Source organism: Abramis brama (assembly GCF_963993115.1).
Source record: "Abramis brama genome assembly, chromosome: 18".
Lineage (NCBI taxonomy): Eukaryota > Metazoa > Chordata > Actinopteri > Cypriniformes > Leuciscidae > Abramis > Abramis brama.
The window spans coordinates 25,226-46,120 of NC_139980.1; the positions used below are offsets into that span (position 1 = coordinate 25,226).

General features: G+C 44.5%; 1 protein-coding gene across 1 annotated transcript; it reads right to left on the reverse strand.

Annotated features, from left to right (window-relative positions):
* Positions 1-6,882: 6,882 nt before the first annotated feature.
* On the reverse strand, positions 6,883-14,351 carry LOC311069065 (uncharacterized protein; the record flags this gene model as incomplete). The annotated part of the gene is made up of 2 exons (XM_084091990.1): positions 14,119-14,351; positions 6,883-7,944 (listed from the first exon to the last, which is right to left on the reverse strand). Exons 1-2 carry the CDS (start codon positions 14,320-14,322, stop codon positions 6,883-6,885), a joined length of 1,266 nt encoding a protein of 421 aa, XP_083948116.1. The 5' UTR covers positions 14,323-14,351.
* Between the last annotated feature and the right edge of the window lie 6,544 nt (positions 14,352-20,895).

Sequence of the window (20,895 nt, forward strand, 5' to 3'; positions counted from 1 at the left end):
ACCATTGCCTGTTTTTGGATTACGATTCTGGATAACCCTTAAAATAAAGCTGCATTTGGATCTCTCCCTTCGTGTCTCCGAGCAGTTCGTAACAGAAGACTTCGCCACACCCAGATCCAGCAGCTATGACCTCCAGGAATGCAGCAGTACAGATCTCGCCTGATCTTCCCAGCATGAGCCGGGAGTTCGCTGGACAGATCGCAGCCTTGGCCCTGGATAGCCTCGATCTGTTCCAGTATACCTGGGGGTTTGTTCCTCTCGCTGCCTCTTGTTCTCTGGGGGACGAGGCAATTAAGTTGTGTTACCGGCTGGGGGCTAAGGAGGTCGACCCGAGGGAGCTCCCCGATCTCTCCGGTCTGGATTGGAGAGAGGCACTCTCCAGATGTCTGGAGAGCTTCCTTCCGTGGCACGCCATGTCACCGTCTGCCCTTCACGCCAGTCCAGCCGAGCCTGCACTTCACGCCAGATCTGCCGAAGCCAAGGCAGTAAGCGTCATGCCCGCCGCGCCTGAGACAGCAGGCGACATGCCTGCCAGGCTAGAGCCCTCTTCACCGCTGGTCCCGTCCAGCACAGAGCCTTCTTCACCGCTGGTCCCGTCCAGCACAGAGCCTTCTTCACCGCTGGTCCCGTCCAGCACAGAGCCCTCTTTACCGCTGGTCCCGTCCAGCACAAAGCCCTCTTCGCCGCTGGTCCTGCCCAGCTCAAAGCCCTCTTCGCCGCTGGTCCTGCCCAGCTTAAAGCCCTCTTCGCCGCTGGTCCTGCCCAGCTCAAAGTCCTCTTCGCCGCTGGTCCCAACCAGCTCAAAGCCCTCGCCGCCGCTGGTCCCGTCAAGCTCAGAGTGCGCTTCTGCTGATCCAGAGACTGTTCACGTCGCTTCTGCTGATCCAGAGACTGTTCACGTCGCTTCTGCCGATCCAGAGAGTGAGCTTCACGTCACTTCTGCTGATCCAGAGACTGTTCACGTCACTTCTGCCGATCCAGAGACTGAGCTTCACGTCACTTCTGCCGATCCAGAGATTGAGCTTCACGTCACTTCTGCCGATCCAGAGACTGAGCTTCACGTCACTTCTGCCGATCCAGAGACTGAGCTTCACGTCACTTCTGCCGATCCAGAGACTGAGCTTCACGTCACTTCTGCCGATCCAGAGACTGAGCTTCACGTCACTTCTGCCGATCCAGAGACTGAGCTTCACGTCACTTCTGCCGATCCAGAGACTGAGCTTCACGTCACGTCCGCCCGTCAAGTGTCTCGTCCCGCCGAGACTGAATCTGTTCCTGAGCCTGAATCTGATCTTGATACTGAGCCTGAATCTGTTCCTCTTCTTCTTCCCACGCCTGTGTCTTCGGACAAGATGGCCGACTCCACGCCTGTGTCTTTGGACAAGATGGCCGACTCCACGCCTGTGTCTCAGGACAAAATGGTCTCCGCCGAACCAGTGTGTCCGGACAAGATGGTCTCCGCCGAACCAGTGTCTCCAGACAAGATGGTCGCCGCCGCCGAGCAAGTGTCTTGGGACAAGATGGTCTCCGCCGAGCCAGTGTCCTCAGCAGAGTTACCCTCTACAGAGATGGCTGCCGACATGCCTTTCCCTGAGCCGGTGTCTGTTCCAGTTCCTGAGCTGGAGCCAGTGTCTGTGTCTGTGTCTGTTCCAGTTCCTGTGTCTGTGTCTGTTCCAGTTCCTGAGCCAGTGTCTGTGTCTGTTCCTGAGTCGGTGGTGCCAGTTCCAGTGCCAGCTCCGGTGGTACCAGTTCCGGTGGTGCCAGTTCCAGTTCCTCCACCGTGGCCGCCCGAGGGGTCTTCACCGCCGTGGCCGCCCGAGGGGTCTTCACCGCCGTGGCCGCCCGAGGGGTCTTCACCGCCGTGGCCACCCGAGGGGTCTTCACTGCCGTGGCCGCCCGAGGGGCCTTCACCGCCGTGGCCGCCCGAGGGGTCTTCTCCGCCCAGGCCGCCTGAATGGTCATCTCCGCCCTGGCCGCCTGAAGGTTCGTCTCCTCCTTGGCCGCCTGAATGGTCGTCTCCGCCCTGGCCGCCTGAAGGTTCGTCTCCTCCCTGGCCGCCTGAAGGGTTGTCTCCCCCCTGGTCGCCTGCACAGCCTGCTCCACCCTGGTCATCTGCACAGCCTGATCCGCCCTGGCCTCCCATCCTGCTGCAGTATCCAGGTCCTCTGCCGCTCCACGGGCCTGGCCCTCCATCCCACCCCCGGGTCCGCCTCCGCTCCACCTCCCTCCTGGACAGTTTAGGAGCGTCTGGAATCCGCTCCTTAAAGGGGGGGCTATGTAACGATCACCAGCTGGAGTGCCCTTGAGAGCCACCAGAGGGCACTCCACATAGGACTCTCCTATTCACTCACAAACTACAGTTCCCATAACTCACTGCCTGGACTCATCATCACTTATCACTGATCACATTCACCTGTACCTCTTTCACTGATTGCATTCACCTGTCTCATCCTGTTAGTCTGTCTATTTATACCACGTTCATTCATTCACTCACCGCGAAGTCTTGTTGTACTGTTAGTCTGCATTTCCGAGCATTTTCCCTGGTTTCATGTTTCTTGGTTTTCTGGATATCTTGCCTTGTTCCCTGGATTACTCTCTTGCCTCTGGTCCCTGCCTGTTTTGTTTGTTTGTTTGTTTATTTGTTTGTTTGGACTGCTTACCTGTGTTTCGACCATTGCCTGTTTTTGGATTACGATTCTGGATAACCCTTAAAATAAAGCTGCATTTGGATCTCTCCCTTCGTGTCTCCGAGCAGTTCGTAACAAGTATGATTTAAACCATGCTAGTGCATTTCCCCTAATGCCAACATAATGTTCGGGTCTATTTAAAAGAATGTTGTGGTCAATGGTGTCAAATGCAGCACTAAGATCGAGTAACACTAATAGAGAGACACAACCACGATCAGATGATAAGAGCAAATCATTTGTGACTCTAACAAGAGCCGTCTCGGTACTATAGTACGGTCTAAATCCTGACTGGAAATCCTCGCAGATATCATTTCTTTCAAGAAGGGAACACAGTTGTGAGGATACTGCCTTTTCTAATATCTTTGACAGAAAAGGTAGATTCGAGATCGGCCTGTAATTCACTAATTCTGTAGGATCAAGTTGCGTTTTTTTAACAAGCGGTTTAATCATAGCCAGCTTAAAGTTTTTTGGTACGTATCCTAGAGACAAAGACGAATTAATGATATTAAGAAGAGGATCTATGACCTCTGGAAGCATCTCTTTCAGTAGCTTAGTCAGTATAGGGTCTAACATACATGTTGTAGATTTAGATGATTTAACGAGTTTAGTAAATTCTTCCTCTCCTATAGCAACGAATGAATCAAAGTTTTCCTCAGGGAGACTACAATGCACTGCCTGATGCGATACTGTAGTAGACGGTTGCATAGTTATAATTTTGTCCCTGATATTATCAATCTTATACTTGAAGAAGTTCATAAAGTCATTACTGCTGTGTTGCTTGGAAACTTCGGTGCTTGAAGCTTTATTTTTCGTTAGTTTAGCCACCGTTTCAAATAAATACCTAGGATTATGTTTATTTTCTTCTAATAGGGTTGAAAAATAAGCAGATCTAGCAGCTTTTAAAGCCTCTCTGTATGCAATCGAGCTCTCCTTCCATGAAATGCGAAATACCTTTAGTTTTGTTTTCTTCCAGTTGCGTTCCATTTTTCTGGCTGCTCTCTTAAGGGCCCGAGTGTGCTCGTTGTACCACGGCGTTGGACTATTTTCTTTAATCGTCTTTAAGCGCAACGGAGCAACTGTGTCTAAAGTGCTGGAAAAGAGAGAGTTAAACGTTTCTGTTGCAATATCTAGTTCTTCTAAGCTATCTGGGATGCTGAGATGATGAAACTGATCAGGAAGATTATTAATAAAGCTATCTTTAGTGGCAGAAGTGATAGTTCTAACATATTTGAAACACGGAGTCGGCTTTGCAGCCTTGGCTAAATGTAATTTACACGAGACTAGGTAATGATCTGCGATGTCATCGCTCTGCTGCAGAATTTCAACGGCATCAACATCTATTCCGTGTGATAATATTAGATCTAGAATATGATTACGACGATGAGTAGGTCCTGACACGTGTTATCTAACTCCAATTGAGTTTACAATGTCTTTAAATGCCAATCCCAATGCATCCTTTTCATTATCGATGTGTATATTAAAATCACCAACAATTAGTACTTTATCTGCAGTCAATATTAATTCTGATAGAAAGTCCGCAAATTCTTTGATAAAATCTGTATGGTGCCCTGGTGGCCTGTATACAGTAGCCAGCACAAATCTCAAACATGATTTATCGTTTACACTATATATTTTTACATTAAGCACCAATGCTCATTTCTTAGTGGTTTTGAAACTATTACTATAAATTACAGCAACACCACCCCCTTTGCGTTTCAGACGAGGCTCATGTTTATAACAGTAATCTTGCGGGGTGGACTCATTTAAAGTAATGTAATCGTTTGGTTTTAGCCAGGTTTCTGTCAAACACAGCACATCTAGATTATAGTCTGAAATCATATCATTAACAACGAGTGCTTTTGAAGTAAGCGATCGAATATTCAGCAACCCAAGCTTTAGCATTTGCTCATCTGTATTATAGCTGTTTTTTATTTGTTGAACATCAATTAAATTTTTAACCTTAGATGGGTTTAAACGTTTTTTGGATTTCCAAGTTCGGGGAACAGACACAGGGCCCTATCTTGCACCCAGCGCAATTGACTTTGTACACTGACGCATGTATCATTCCTATTTTGCACCCGCGCAAAGCGCGCTTTTCCCTCCACAGAAGCACGTCGCTAAACTAGGGAATGAACTTGCGCTCCCTGGGCGGTTCAGCGCAAAAAAGGAGGCGTGTTCCGGCGCAAACGTTCCTTCATGCTATTTTGCAGGTTTAGAAAACAATTGCGCCACTAACCAGGAAAAAATAGTTTAAAGTCAGTGGCGCGTTGCGCATGTTATTCATATACTATTTTAAGGGCGCATGCTTGGCCATAATCAATGTAGCGTGTGCACAACGCGCATACACTTTGATTCTCTCATCTTCACAGAAGCAGCAGTTTTCATTTTTGCAAATCATACATTATTATGATAGATAGATAGATAGATAGATAGATAGATAGATAGATAGATAGATAGACAATTTATTATAAAAGCATACATCTAGCTTACACATTTACCCAAATTATCATACGCCTTTTTAACCGAAGTTAATTTGGGTGTGTTTCTCCATCCCCAACGTCCCTGACGAGAGCGTTGCTCTCCTTGGATGTGAACCGCTCCTGGCGCGCGTCTGGCAAATCCGCCGTTATAATAGGAATCCGCTTTAGAACAAAGCGCGTCTGCTCTTAAAGGGAATGTGAGATGACGCTCTGATTGGTTTATTTCACGTTACGCCCAAACCACACCTATGAATAATGAAGCTACTTCAGACCAACCCATTTTAGATTTGCGCCTGGCGCAAGAGTCATTTATCCCGCTGGGAAAATAGCAACAGCGCCAAGACCCGCCCACAAAGTTACTTGCGCTTTGCGCTTTGACACTTGCGTTTCAGATCGTTAAAATAGGGCCCACAGTCTCTATATGCTGATATCTAGGTGAAAGAGGCTCTATGTGATGGGATTTATCTGACCTTGGTGACGCGAGGCCGCTAGCAGACGGTCGGTTTAGCCAGTCTGTCTGCTTCCTGACCTGAGCCCCAGATTGTCATGTTTGAGCTCTAAGACTATGAGCCATATTACTAGAGAGAAGAGCAGCACCATCCCAAGAGGGATGAATACCATCTCTTTTCAACAGGTCAGGTTTGCCCCAAAAACTTTTCCAATTGTCTATGAATTCTATATTATTAAGCGGACACCACTTAGACAGCCAACCGTTAAGCGAACACAATCTACTGACTATCTCATCACTCCTGCGAACAGGAAGGGGGCCAGAGCAAATTATAGTCCTTGACATCGTACTTGCAAGTTCACACACCTCTTTAATATTAATTTTGGTGATCTCCGACTGGCGGAGTCGAACATCATTAGTGCTGACATGAATAATGATCTTAGAGAATTTACGATTAGCATTAGCCAGCACTTTTAAATTTGCTTTGATGTCAGGCGCTCTGGCTCCCGGTAAACATGTGACTATGGTGGCTGGTGTCGCTATTTTCACGTTCCGTGTAATAGAATTGCCAATAACTAGGGCACAATCATTCTCAGTGGGTGTTTCACTGAGCGGGGCAAATCGATTTGTTATGGTAATCGGAACGGAAGAGGTTTTTTGATCCACGACTAGAGCGATCCCTCACTGTCACCCATTTGCCCGGCTGCGCAGGCTCTACTTCAGCCGGAACAGACTCATGTAAAGAGTCCACTATGCTAGGCGCATCCAAAACATCTAAAGCACTAGCACTCTTACTATCCTCAATTAAGGTTTGGATGCGTGTTTCTAATTCTGAAATCTTCTCCGTCAACCTAACTGACTCCTTACATTTATCACATATAAATCCTATATTGCCGACAGAGAAGGCTATGCTAAACATGTGACATGAAGTGCAGGTGACAATAACAGGACAAGACATTACTCACCGTGTTTGTTGACTGATTCTTACTCACCTGAGCTTTTTATGAACTCAAAGGCGCGGGCGCGCGAGAAAAAAATAAATAAATAAAAATAGCTGAGCGCACGGGTGGCGCGTTAACAGGCTAGCGAGTTATTAGTGTGTTGTGCTAGTAGTACTAGTATTGGAAGCTAGCGATGTCAGGTTAATCTGAGATGTTGGGTAAGATGTATTTTAGCAGTATAAACAACTAGAAATTGTAGTAAATGATGGTTCAAAACAAAGAAATACGAGGCTTAAACGGAGCTTACAGCACCGAAGCAAACACACTCACAGCAGGCAGCGAGGCAGACAGGAGCAATCATCACCAACATTGCAAGGTGAACGTTCAGCATCTCTATCACGATCACACCACTCTGGTATAAATCTGTCCATGTACAATTCACACAAGTTGTGCAGTGTACAGCATGTCTCCACCATATCAACAACAACATTTACATTGCAGTCATTTCGCTTACTGAGACACTTCCACCTTCCTTTCAACCTCCCAAACGCATGTTCAACCACACAACGGGCTTGACTTGTTCGCATGTTGTAAAGTTCTTGGCCCTCTGTAAGCCTGCCAGTATCAGGATATGGTTTTAGCAACCATTTCTGCAATGGGTAAGCAGAATCACCAAGAATGAAGTAGCCAACATCAGTTCCACATATGTTTTTTACTCTGCCATAAAAACCATTACTGTTTGTGGCCCAAGCCCATAGGCGTGACTTTCTGAGGACACTAGCGTCGTGTTCTCTCCCTGGCTGTCCAACATTCAGGTCCCAGAACATCCCTTTGCCATCCACAGTTGCTTGTAAAATTATGGAGTGCCAACCTTTTCTGTTGTGGAAATCTGATTGATATTGTGGAGGTTTTAATATAGGGATGTGAGAACCATCAATAGCACCCACGCACTGTGGAATTCCAAACCTCTCTTCGAAGTAATCTGCCATCTCAGATAGTTTGTCCTGGTCTGGTGTTTTGATGAACTTGGGCCGAAGTATTGCAATCACAGCCTTACAAAAGTCATGCACACAGCGGCAAACAGAAGTCCGACTGACAGCAAACAGGTTGGCCACCGTCCTGTACTCTGTTGTTGATGCTAGTTTATACAATGCAATGGCTACCCGTTTCTCCAGAGGAATGCATAATCGATATGTTGTATCTTGTCGCTGTAGTGCAGGCTTCAGAGTTGTACAAATGTATGTGAATGTTTCTCGGGAAACTCTGAAGTCGCCCAGCCACTGCTCATCTGTAAATCTTTGAGCAGTGTTCTCCCACCAGTCACTTGTTCGCTGATAGGCCCACACCTCAGCGGTCCGCATTATATTGGTGTAGTAGTGATGCATCATCTGGAAAATAATAGAATGAAGTGTAAACATTAATTCCATAATTATGTTACAGATCTGTACATGAAAGGCACTTCTACAGCATTTATAAATATTTTCTAACCCATTTACTAATACATTATTACACTCCAATGTTTTATTTGTTAAAATCCGTTAACGCACTGTGAACTAACATGAACAAAGTGGTACTATAAACATTAGGCTACTTCCCTAATTATGCGAAATATATATGCATATACATAATCATGGGTATAAATAGATGTATTATCAGACAAATAATACAATGAAACTATAACATTACCTCCTAATTATATTAATATAGCAAGCAAGATATGATAAGCTAGCAAAATATTTGTCTTTTCAGTAGAAAGTAACGTAAAGACTATGTATCTGTAATCATATGCATATACATAATCATGGGTATAAATAGATGTATTATCAGACGAATAATACAATGAAAGTTTAACGATACCTCCTAATTATATTAATATAGCAAGCAAGATATGATAAGCTAGCAAAATATTTGTGTCTTTTCAGCAGACAGTAAAGTAAAGACTATGTATCTGTAATCATATGCATATACATAATCATCATGGGTATAAATAGATGTATTATCAGACAAATAATGCTGTCACTAATAGCGCCTCTGTGGCCCTTTCCGACCGAACACAGCGGGAACCATCACCCGAATATTAGTTCCACCCGGACTCTTTTCTCACACGGACCCAGTACTTTTCCGTCTCAGCTGTGGCTCATCATCCCATTAGTTCCCAGTACTTTTCCGTCTCAGCTGTGGCTCATCATCCCATTAGTTCCCAGTACTTTTCCGTCTCAGCTGTGGCTCATCATCCCATTAGTTATCGCCTTTATAAGGCGCAGACTTTCTCTTGTTCATTGCGAAGTCTTATCGTTCCCTATGGTTGTAATTCTGAGCGTTTATCTCTGTGTTGGATTTTCTGTGTATGACTCTGGACTGTGTACCCCGTTGACGATTCCTGCTACCTGCCATTGCGACCATTGCCTGTCTATTGAACTGTGTCCCGGATTACCTACGTTGTTCCTGTTTTCTGGTGATTATTCCTGCCTGTTGACGATTCTTAATAAAGCCTTGCAGATGGATTCGAATGTCTCTGACTCCGTGTTACAGAAGACTTCGCCACCTCAGGATCCAGCGGCTTTAGATCAAGTGGTTACTGAAGTGACACGGCAAGCCTCTCTGTTGACTGTGCATCACCAACAGTTGGATCGGCTGACCACCATGACCGAGGAGTTGGTGCGGTCTATGCGGTCGCTCACACAGGCTGTGCAACAAGACCCCACTGCATCAAATCCTCCCACTGCAGCCCCCACCGCGCTGTCTTCCGCGGTCTTCCCCACGGGAATACACGCACCCCGCTTGGCACTTCCAGAGAAGTATGACGGCTCTCCAGGCAAGTGCAGGGGCTTTCTTATGCAGTGTGCCATCTATGTGAACTCGCTGCCGCCGGGCTCTGTGACGGAGGATGGCAAGGTTTCCCTCGTCTGCACCCTTCTCACCGGTAAGGCCTTGAGCTGGGCAACGGCCTTGTGGGAGGGCCAACAGATGGTTTTCCCGTCGTATCAGCACTTTCTCACCAAATTCCGGGAGGTGTTTGATCACGCTGAGGATGGCAAGGAGGCGGAGGAGGAACTATTAAACCTTCGCCAGGGATCTTCCACCGCTGCGGATTACGCCCTCACGTTTCGCACGCTAGCAGCCCAGGCGGGCTGGGAGGGAGAACCCCTTAAGGCCATGTTCCGTCGAGGGCTTCGCACGGACCTGCAGGCTGAGCTCGCTTGTCGGGATGAGAGCAAGACTTTGGAGGAGTATATGGAGATGGCGATCAAACTGGACCATCTGCTCCGCTCTCGCAGGAGTCGCCAACCACGATTACCTCTCGCCTCACCCCAGTCTTCGGCTCACGCCCTGGAGGAGCCCATGCAAGTGGGATTTTCCCGCCTCTCTGATGAGGAGCGCGAGAGAAGGATGAGAAATCGTCTATGCCTCTACTGTGGTCAGTCTGGTCACTTCCGAGCTCAATGTTCCGCTCGTCCTCCTAGAACCACCAGCACTCGGGTAAGCCACAATTCCTTGTCACCCTCTCTCTTGTTGGATGTGTGCTTGATCGTCCACGGCCGCCACATCAAGACTAAAGCCTTTATTGACTCAGGGGCGGCCGGTAACTTTATTGACCAAGACTTTGCTAATCGCCATCGCATATCTCTTGTTCCATGTGACCCCCCTATGGCGGTGGCAGCCCTGGATGGAAGACCACTAGGTGCTGGAAAGATCTACCACATCACTGAGGCCATCACACTGATCACCAGCTCCCTGCACACCGAGACCATCCAGCTCCATGTCACCCAATCACCTCACCACGCCATTATTCTTGGCCACCCCTGGCTCACCCTCCACGATCCACAAATTTCCTGGAAGGATCAGGACATCACCCAGTGGTCCCAATCTTGTCTCCAGAGGTGTCTCAAATCCCCACAGAGGAACCATCACGTGGTTCCAGTTCCCCAACCTGAAAGTCAACCCCCGCAGGACCTTCCCGAGGTTTACTGGTATTTCCACTCTGCATTCAGCAAGTCCCGGGCCACCCAGCTTCCACCTCATCGGGACACGGATTGTGCCATCGAGCTCTTACCTGGAGCCACGCTCCCCAAGGGTCGTGTATACCCCCTGTCCCAACCCGAGACTCTGAGCATGCAGCAATACATCGACGAGGAACTCGCCAAGGGGTTCATCCGACCCTCCACCTCACCTACCTCGGCGGGCTTCTTCTTCGTAAAAAAGAAGGACGGATCCTTGCGTCCCTGCATCGACTACCGAGCCCTCAACGAAGTAACAACCAAGTACCGTTATCCCCTACCCTTGGTACCTTCAGCCCTGGAACAACTCCGCACTGCCCGTATCTTTACCAAGCTCGACCTGAGATGCGCCTACAATCTCATTCGCATCCGGGCAGGTGACGAGTGGAAGACGGCCTTCTCCACGACGACTGGCCACTATGAATATCTGGTCATGCCCTTCGGTCTGTCCAACAGTCCCTCTGTCTTTCAGGCCCTTATCAACGATATTTTCCGAGATATGCTCAACAAGTGCGTCATAGTTTACATTGATGACATACTGATCTACTCCGACACCCTGTCCGAACACGTCCAACACGTACGGGCTGTGCTCCAAAGACTAATCCAGAACCAGCTGTACGCCAAACTCTCTAAGTGTGCCTTCCACCTCTCCACCGTCTCCTTCCTAGGATACATCATCTCTGCTGAGGGAGTCACGATGGATGACAGCAAGGTTTCCGCCGTGCTACACTGGCCCCGTCCCCAAACCGTCAAAGACCTCCAACGTTTCCTGGGGTTTGCCAACTTCTATCGAAGATTCATCCGGGGTTTCAGTCAAGTGGCAGCTCCTCTAACTTCCCTCACTCGCAGTGGAGGTGGATCCAACAAGCTGGCATGGTCTACGCTCTGCGAGAAAGCGTTCCAAGATCTGAAGACTCGTTTCACCTCGGCTCCCATCTTGAAACACCCAGACCCCCAACGTCAGTTCACTGTGGAGGTGGACGCCTCCAGCACAGGTATCGGAGCAATACTGTCACAACGCCAGGGAACCCCAGAGAAATTGTACCCGTGTGCCTACTACTCTCGCAAACTCAATCCCGCGGAACGTAATTATGACGTCGGGGACAGAGAACTGTTGGCCATGAAAGCGGCCCTGGAGGAATGGAGACACTGGTTGGAGGGCTCGACCATACCCTTTCTCATTCTAACCGACCACAAGAACTTGGAGTACTTGAGAACCGCCAGACGTCTCAATGCCCGCCAGGCCAGATGGTCGTTATTCTTCTCCAGGTTTCTCTTCACCATAACCTATCGGCCCGGGTCCAAGAACGGTAAGGCGGACGCACCCTCCCGCCAATACGACTTGTCCCAATCAGACACCTCTCCGGCCACCATCATTCCCATCTCCCAGATCGTCTCCCCCGTGCAATGGGACATCATGGCCGAGATCAATGAGGCCCTAGAAACAGATCCTGCTCCTCCGGAGTGCCCTCCTGGACTGACCTACGTCCCCGCTCCCCTACGGCATCGCGTACTGACACTGATCCACGAAAATCCCAGCGCCGGCCACCCCGGCGTCCAGGCGACCAGAGAACTCGTTCTCAATAAGTTCTGGTGGCCTTCCATGACTCAACAGATTCTAACCTTCGTCAAGGAGTGTGTCACATGCAACCAAACCAAATCCCTACGCCAGCGCCCTGCCGGTCTGCTCCAGCCTCTCCCCATCCCAGAGAGACCATGGTCCCACCTGGCCGTCGACTTCATGACCGACTTGCCACCTTCTCACCACCACACCGTGATCCTCACCATCATTGACCGGTTCTCCAAGTCATGCCGCCTTATTCCGCTTCCCAAACTTCCCACTGCATGGGAGACTGCTCAAGCCTTGCTCAACCAGGTCTTTAGATTTTATGGTTTGCCCGAGGACATAGTCTCGGATCGAGGACCCCAATTCACGTCCCGTGTGTGGAGGTCCCTCTGGTCTCAGTTAAATGTCAACGTCAGCCTCACGTCAGGGTACCACCCGCAATCCAATGGACAAGTGGAGAGGCTGAATCAGGAACTCTCCCGCTTCCTACGAGCTTACTGTCACCTCCATCAGGAGGACTGGAGCGAATACCTCATGTGGGCTGAATACGCCCAGAATTCCCTAAGGAAGCCCTCCACCCAACTTACCCCATTCCAATGTGTGTTAGGCTTCCAACCTCCACTATTCCCGTGGTCCGGGGAACCTACTAACCTCCCCGCAGTGGACACCTGGCTACGGAGGAGCGAAGCTACCTGGGATCTAGCACACACCAACCTACGACAGGCAATCCAACGAGTTACCCGCCAAGCCAATCGCCTCCGGAGAGCCGCTCCCCCATACCAGGTCGGACAGTGGGTCTGGCTCTCCACCCGGGACCTGAGACTCCGACTCCCCTGCAGAAAGCTTAGCCCAAGGTACGTGGGTCCGTTCAAAATCCTCAGACAAATCACTCCTGTGTCTTTCCGTTTAGATCTCCCATCTCATTACCGCATCTCACCCACTTTTCATGTATCCCTGCTCAAGCCCGCTGTGGAACCGGGAGGAGAGGGGGACCAGGACGAGGCCGCTCCGGCAGAGACTCCTCCCCTAATGGACGCAGAAGAGAGCATTTATCAGATCAACCAGATCTTGGACTCTCGGCGCCGAGGCGGGGTCCTCCAGTATCTCGTGGACTGGGAGGGATACGGCCCCGAGGAGCAGTCTTGGGTCAATTCTAAGGACATGCTCGACCCCCAACTTACTGCTACATTCCGAGGAGAAACCCGCTCCTCGTCCTCGTGGTAGACCTCGGCGCCGAGGAGGAGCTCACGTCGGGAGCCGTTCGCAGGGGAGGGGCTCTGTCACTAATAGCGCCTCTGTGGCCCTTTCCGACCGAACACAGCAGGAACCATCACCCGAATATTAGTTCCACCCGGACTCTTTTCTCACACGGACCCAGTACTTTTCCGTCTCAGCTGTGGCTCATCATCCCATTAGTTCCCAGTACTTTTCCGTCTCAGCTGTGGCTCATCATCCCATTAGTTCCCAGTACTTTTCCGTCTCAGCTGTGGCTCATCATCCCATTAGTTATCGCCTTTATAAGGCGCAGACTTTCTCTTGTTCATTGCGAAGTCTTATCGTTCCCTATGGTCGTAATTCTGAGCGTTTATCTCTGTGTTGGATTTTCTGTGTATGACTCTGGACTGTGTACCCCGTTGACGATTCCTGCTACCTGCCATTGCGACCATTGCCTGTCTATTGAACTGTGTCCCGGATTACCTACGTTGTTCCTGTTTTCTGGTGATTATTCCTGCCTGTTGACGATTCTTAATAAAGCCTTGCAGATGGATTCGAATGTCTCTGACTCCGTGTTACAAATGCAATGAAAGTTTAACATTACCTCCTAATTATATTAATATAGCAAGCAAGATATGATAAGCTAGCAAAATAGTTGTGTCTTTTCAGCAGACAGTAACGTAAAGACAGTTAATGAAAGCTCATAAAAACAACTCCGTGTTCAAACAACTCACATCGACTACAAGATACAAATTAACTATACTATAAACGGAAATATTTACCGTTTCCATCCATTGCTGGCGACTCTGCATTCGCTGTAACCGAATCGCACGTCGTTGGATCGCTCTCTTTCGCCTTGCAGCTAACATAAGCTTTCGGCGTTGTCGCCGCTGAACCTTCATCTTCTTATCTTGGCTTTGCTGCCTCATCTTCCACCAAGCAAACACCAAAAAGAGCAAACAAACAGACGCTTCGGTGCTCTCCATCTTGATCGTTCAGTAATTTTAGCAAGCTAGTGTCCTGCCTGAATGAACTTCAGAATTCCCGCTGAAATAGGTGGGGTTGTATGACGTTTGATCCAAGAAGGCGTGTTATGGGCGGGGTTTAGGGCAGCGCTGCAGGGCTAATGGCACGGCAGTGGAAACGCAAGCACGGTGCTTGAGGCCCGAGGCCACTGGCCCGGCTCGGCTCGCTGTTAGCCCTGGCCCGGCTCGCTGTTAGCCCTGGCCCGGCCCTGGCCCGACAGTGGAAACCATACGCCATACGGTTTTAATTTATCATAGCTGTCCATATGCCAGAGTGCATTTGGGCCAGCGCAAGTGTACTGGCGTCTTCTCAAGCGTCTCCTTCGTCAAAATTCCACACCTTGAGGATCAACAAGTTTAATAATGCGTATTATCGTATCCTGGGAAACCTTGATGAATTTCATGTTGGACAAAAGTGAGCACATCGCACAAATTGGACTGATTTTTTCTTCTAAAAAGCCCTAGCTGACCTAGACCTAAGAATGTTCTATTCTTTGTTACTGAAAGAAAGTCTAAAATATAGCTTGACTAAGTGATGAAACTCTGCCATCCTCTATCAGTAGGCTATGAACACTGATCGAATGCGTTATTCTCTACATTTAATTTTGACTTTTTTTCTCGAAACACAATGACTTTATTTCTCGAAATTTAATGAGTTTATTCTCAATATTGTATTTCGACTTTTTTCTCAAAATTTAATGAGTTTTTTCTCAAAACACAACAACTTTATTCTCAATATTTAATGAGTTTATTCTCAAGATTGTATTTCAACTTTTTTTCTCGAAATTTAACAAGTTTAATCTCTTTATTATTGCCTGGCCCTAATCCTCTTCCGCAATTTAGTTTTAATAAATTTTATTTTTTCAACAAAATCAGTCTTTTTTCTGATTTGTTCAATGTATGGATCTGTTTTGAAAAATGTCTTCCGTTGCTATGGCCGGGTATCACTGTCAGTCATCTCAATTTCGTGAATGATTCACAAAACAATAATTTAGAAGATTAAAGTCGAGCTTCATCATCTTCATTTTCTGGTGCGATCGGCTGACAATCTGCTTCATCTGTTTTGTCGTCTGTGCAGCGGCTCTACTGGAATGTAGCACATTTATGTTGTAATGTGCCATTGATAAACACTCGACTTTAATAAATAGTTAGCTATTTAAGCATCAAGAATGGTAAAACATAAACGCTGTCGGCAACATCGGTTAACAGCATGTAGGCCACAATGTTATCGTCTAAACGCCTATTAATAAAAATGACAGGAAAACACAACAAATCAAATCAAACACTCCAAAAAGTGTTTTGAATCAATAAATAAACATTTCAAAAGTTTTTATTTTTGACAAATGTTAAACTAGGGACAAAATTAAGAAGATAGTAGAGCTGAGATTCGAACCAGGGGGCTGTTCCATAAACCAAGATTAGAGTATAAGCCAGGCTTATTTCGGTTAGTCAGGCTTATTTTTGGTAGATTCGGTTTCATAAATCAAACTTAAAATAGTTCAAACTCAGTTACCCTGGCAACTTATGCTGGGAAACTAGCCTGGTCCAGGGCAGGCTAACTGTCAGGCTAAGCCTCAGTTGTTACACAGATCCTCTAACACTGACCAACAAGAACACAATGATATTACCACTGACACTCTTTCATACCATTATTGGACTTTATTAACCACTATTAGTCCAAACATAAATACACAGTATACAGAAAAACAACTTAAATAAGGCTACAATGATAAATTAGACAATATAGACTTATAAATACATTTCTTTCTGGTTTGTTTGGCAGCTGTAGTACATGTTTATGATTATTAGAAGAACATTATAACACAATCTAAAAAAAAGCTTTGTAAAGCAGAAGTTAAAATCACAAAATTAAAAATAAATAATTACAAAAGCACAGTATGAATTTTAACTGGTAAGGTGAATCTGAGCTTAGTAACTGACAGTATATTAGCCTACATTTGAATATATCATAAAAATACACTTGTAGGTTTAAAACTCTAAATAAGGCACATCTAATGTCCAAATAACAAATATTTTAGCATATATATATATATATATATTATATATATATATATATATATATTTATTATGTACTTTATTATGTCTTTCAATTCAAACACATTTAACACAATTATACAAATTGACAGTTCCTGTAAAGACATCATATTTTCCCCCAATAAATATTCCTTATTTTTCCTTCTACTTTTTTTCTTTTGTGATAATACCCACCAACACACATGATTAGAACAATAACCAAGAAGTACATAGTTAGGCACTTTTACATATGATTTAAGGGGGAAATGACAAAAAACAATAAATAAATATTAATAAAAATTTAACATTCACATATTTATATCAAACTCTTATAATGACACATAATTCCTAATAGTTATTCAAGTAATATTATTTGAATATCAAATATTCAATATAAAATAAGCAAATAAATAAAATAACAAATAACTAGCCTAGAAATAAAAGGTGTGGGGGGGGGGGGGGGGGTATATAAAAATGTAGTTAATGTAGACTAATATATATTCCTTTATTTTATGGAATATTCTTTGATTTTAGAGTTGCACATATGTTTTCAAAATGTATACATTTGCTCTTAATTTCATGTTATCCTCTTCATAATGTAAAGTACATTAAGAATATATCATATTATATGTATAATATATAAAAAATACATTCTAGAAACTAAATCTAACCACTCATTTAAAACTGGGGATTCTTGCTTTATCCAAAAAATTATTGCATTAAAAGCTGTAATTCTCAGCATTCTAAATAAATATACATCATATTTATTAAGTAGCATAGGTCCTATACCCAAAACTATATTTTGTATCTTTATATATTTAGTTTCTTAAAAAAAATCTTCCCTTAATTAGGCTACTTCTGTTCACTGAAGTACTTCTGTTCGCTAGAAGTTCACTGCAACTTATCCAACATCCTAAAGATAAATTATTATAATTAGAAGATATTTCTAGTGTTATAAAATATCGCATATTAATTTTCCAAGCAAAATGTATATTTTAGTCAGAATTATTGCGCTCCTATTTGCCGCGCATGCGCGCAGCGGCGCTCGTTCAATATGAAGATTAGCAGTAAAATGGATACATTTGCTCGACTTTCTAACATTTACAGATGAAGAATATAACTGTAAAATGTAAGTTTTGCACTGAGGGGAAAAAAAACATGTCACAAACGCATAAATCAGCACAAAATATAGGCTGTTTGATGGTGGATCGATTTGATCCACGATCGACCTCTAGGGCTGCTTCAGAAACGCGTGCGCGCGCAATTATCTAGACTTGATAAACCTGGATCAAATTAGTGAGATTGCGTGAACTTCAATTACCTTTTATGGAACCACTTTAGCCCCAACTTATTTGTTAGGCTCATTCAAGTCCGGTTTTGGAGTTTAATCCCCGCTTTTCTAAGCAGCTTTTATGGAACAGCCCCCAGGAATGGTTGAAGCTCCGCGAGGCGCTTGTGTTGACTACAAAGCTGTCGTTTATTAGCTGTATATAAAATGAGCTTAACGTCTTATAGCCATGAAAAGCCTCATTGATGTAACCTAATATTTTTCTGTTGCAGTGTTTTCATTTGAAATGTTTTCATTATTTATTAAAGAAAATTATGCTAATCAGAACAACTTACTGTAAGCCTATTTAATTTTTAATAAAGAATACTAAAACACAAATGCTGCCGACTAACATCGGTTAGCAAGTCCTGATCAATGTTTTAATTTTACGTTCATTTAGTTTAATTTATTTCACTGTTATGTTTCAGTTAATAAATCTTCTGACAAATTAATATAACACGAAATATTAACACACACAACCTATTGACATGCATAACCTTTCTAAATTATAGAAAAACTGGACACACAATGTTAACGTTTAGCCTAACTTTGCTTAAATTTGATGCAATAATAGAAGCCTACATTTGTTTCAGTTCTAAATTTGTATTGTAATTTCAGTATTGTGATTATGAACTCATTTAATTACAATGTTTCACTTGATTTGATCTGCTACCATCTCTCAATCGCTCTCAGTGAGCCGCGGCGAGGCGGCAGATTACAAGAGAACAAACTGACACTTTTCAAAGTCTGTGATTGTAGCTAGCGCCTCTTAGCGGTTAAAGGCGGCAAATACACACCCGCGGGAACGGCGGCAGTAAAAGTATTATTCTGGTTGAGTACCAACTGTACAGTAGATTGTGTGTCTGTGTTTGTATGTTTGTGATTTAATTAATAAAACTTGTGCACAATACATGTTTGGTTCTGATTTCCTGCTTGCAACAATGTCAATTTAATGATTCCGGTCTTGTTACACACTCCAAGCGCTGTAAATGCTAAGAAAGAATAAATTTTCTGTGGCCATGAAAAAAATACCCTATTCTTAGAATTAATTAAAAATCAATACTGAGTGTTCACAGGATGAACTGATTAATTGATTGTAATGTTAATGAAGCTACATCAAGTTAATCCTATTAACTGATCCAAATATTAATAATCACAACCAGTTATGAATAATTATTCATTTTTACTATTTACTAATTCGTTACAAAGGCTTGGATGCAGCTGCTCGGCCATGGAAACCCATTCCATGAAGTTCTAAACACCGTTCCCTGAACTAATCTGAAGGCCACATGAAGTTTGGAGGTCTGTATCTGTTGATTTTAAGTGGCCAGTTGCTGTTGTTCCTAATTGCTTCCACTTTGTTATAATACCACTAACAGTTGAACGTGGAATATTTAGTAGTAAGGAAATTTCACAAATAGACTTATTGCAAAGGCGGCAACTGATCACGGTCCCACGCTTGAGTGCACTGAGCTTCTGAAAGCGACCCGTTCTTTCACAGATGTGTGTAGAAGCATCTGCATGCCTAGTGCTTGATTTATACACCTGTGGCCATGGACGTGATTGGAACACCTGAACTCAATGATTTGGAGGGGTGTCCCAATACATTTGGCAATACTGTGTATGTGTGTGGAATGGATTTTTCCCCTTGTAAATGTACATGTGCACAGCACGCTTCAGGGCCCCTGCTTTTGGGATTTCCCACACGTTTCGATTAATAAATGTGAGAGAGGAGTTCAGATAAAAACTGACGGCAATCATTTATTATTTTATTATACTGAGACTAAGTGTTTAGACGAGCACTGAATGAATGCTTGGTTACATATTTGAGACCTAAATCATTTCTAACATCTACAATCTGCTCTTTTAAAGATGTCTATCAAATGTTCATACAGCTGCAAGACATCTGATTGATGTAGCACAGACATCGTTTTATTACGATATTAATCTGATTAATAAAAATGATTTCCATAAAATACATTCACACTATACACACATCTACAAATACTGTATTATCTTCCCTGATGCAGTTACCAAATATGATCATCAATAACAAACTTAGAACAAACATTTGTTGATTTGATATAAATTAGTGCTGTCAAAATTAGCACGTTTGTGCACACAATTATTTTTTTCCCGTCGTCCTTTGGTTAGCGTTACATTATATGATCACGCTCTAATTTATGCAAATGCTTGTAAACCATTTGTGCACAATGAGACACAAAAAGATAACGCAGATGGAGTACTGGTGTCTGCTTCAGGCAGCGCTTGAACGGACAATAACACACAATTATGCCAAAATGCCCGTTTTTTCGAGTATCCTCGCAAGCACAGTCTTAAATGAGTTAAATGACGTCTTAAATGAACGTAAAGAGTTGAGTGAGAAAATGTGATGCGTGTTAGAACCGCTTCAGGACTTAAAGTGACAGCAGCCAAATAAACCTGCTGTTGTGATTTCTGCAATTAATGTTAAACACAGAACAAAAGAAAAAGAGAAAATCACTTACTGCTCTTGACAGAATAACTGTATTAGCTTTAACCCTCTGAGGTCGACAAACGCGCGGGCGCGTTTTGCTGGATTTTCTCCACATTGTAGCACTATAAACTTAAATTTCTTCATCATTTATGGTCATACAGAAAAAAGAAATATAAAAAAAGAATCTGTGATATTTCTACTTTTGTATGTGTCCACTTACAATCAAATCAAAACATTGTGCTTTTGTAAAATAAATAAAATAGACAGGGTGTGCGTTCTGCCTCTCCGTCGCGGTGAACTTTTTTTTCTTGAGCACGTCTATAAACTGAAACAAAACTCAGCGAATACTTGTCACACATTTATGAGCCATACACCTTTATAAACATTTAAGTGTGTACTTTTAAATGATCGGATTCAAAACGAAAACAAATATTCTCTGTTTAAGTAATTTGTATAAAACCAACAAGATGTCCAGCTTCTCAAACGCTTCCTAATTATTTTTTAATTTACCACGCCCACTCGCGCAAAAGATATTCACATGCAAATCTCCACATGGAACGCGATCGCGCTCATTACCTCAACAACAAAAGTTTGAAAGACGTGCCTGAGCTTACATTGGATTTACATCAGAAGAAGAAGAACCCGATTTGAAGACAAGAAAGATAAGGTAAGAAATTATATACTTACATATTAGTTT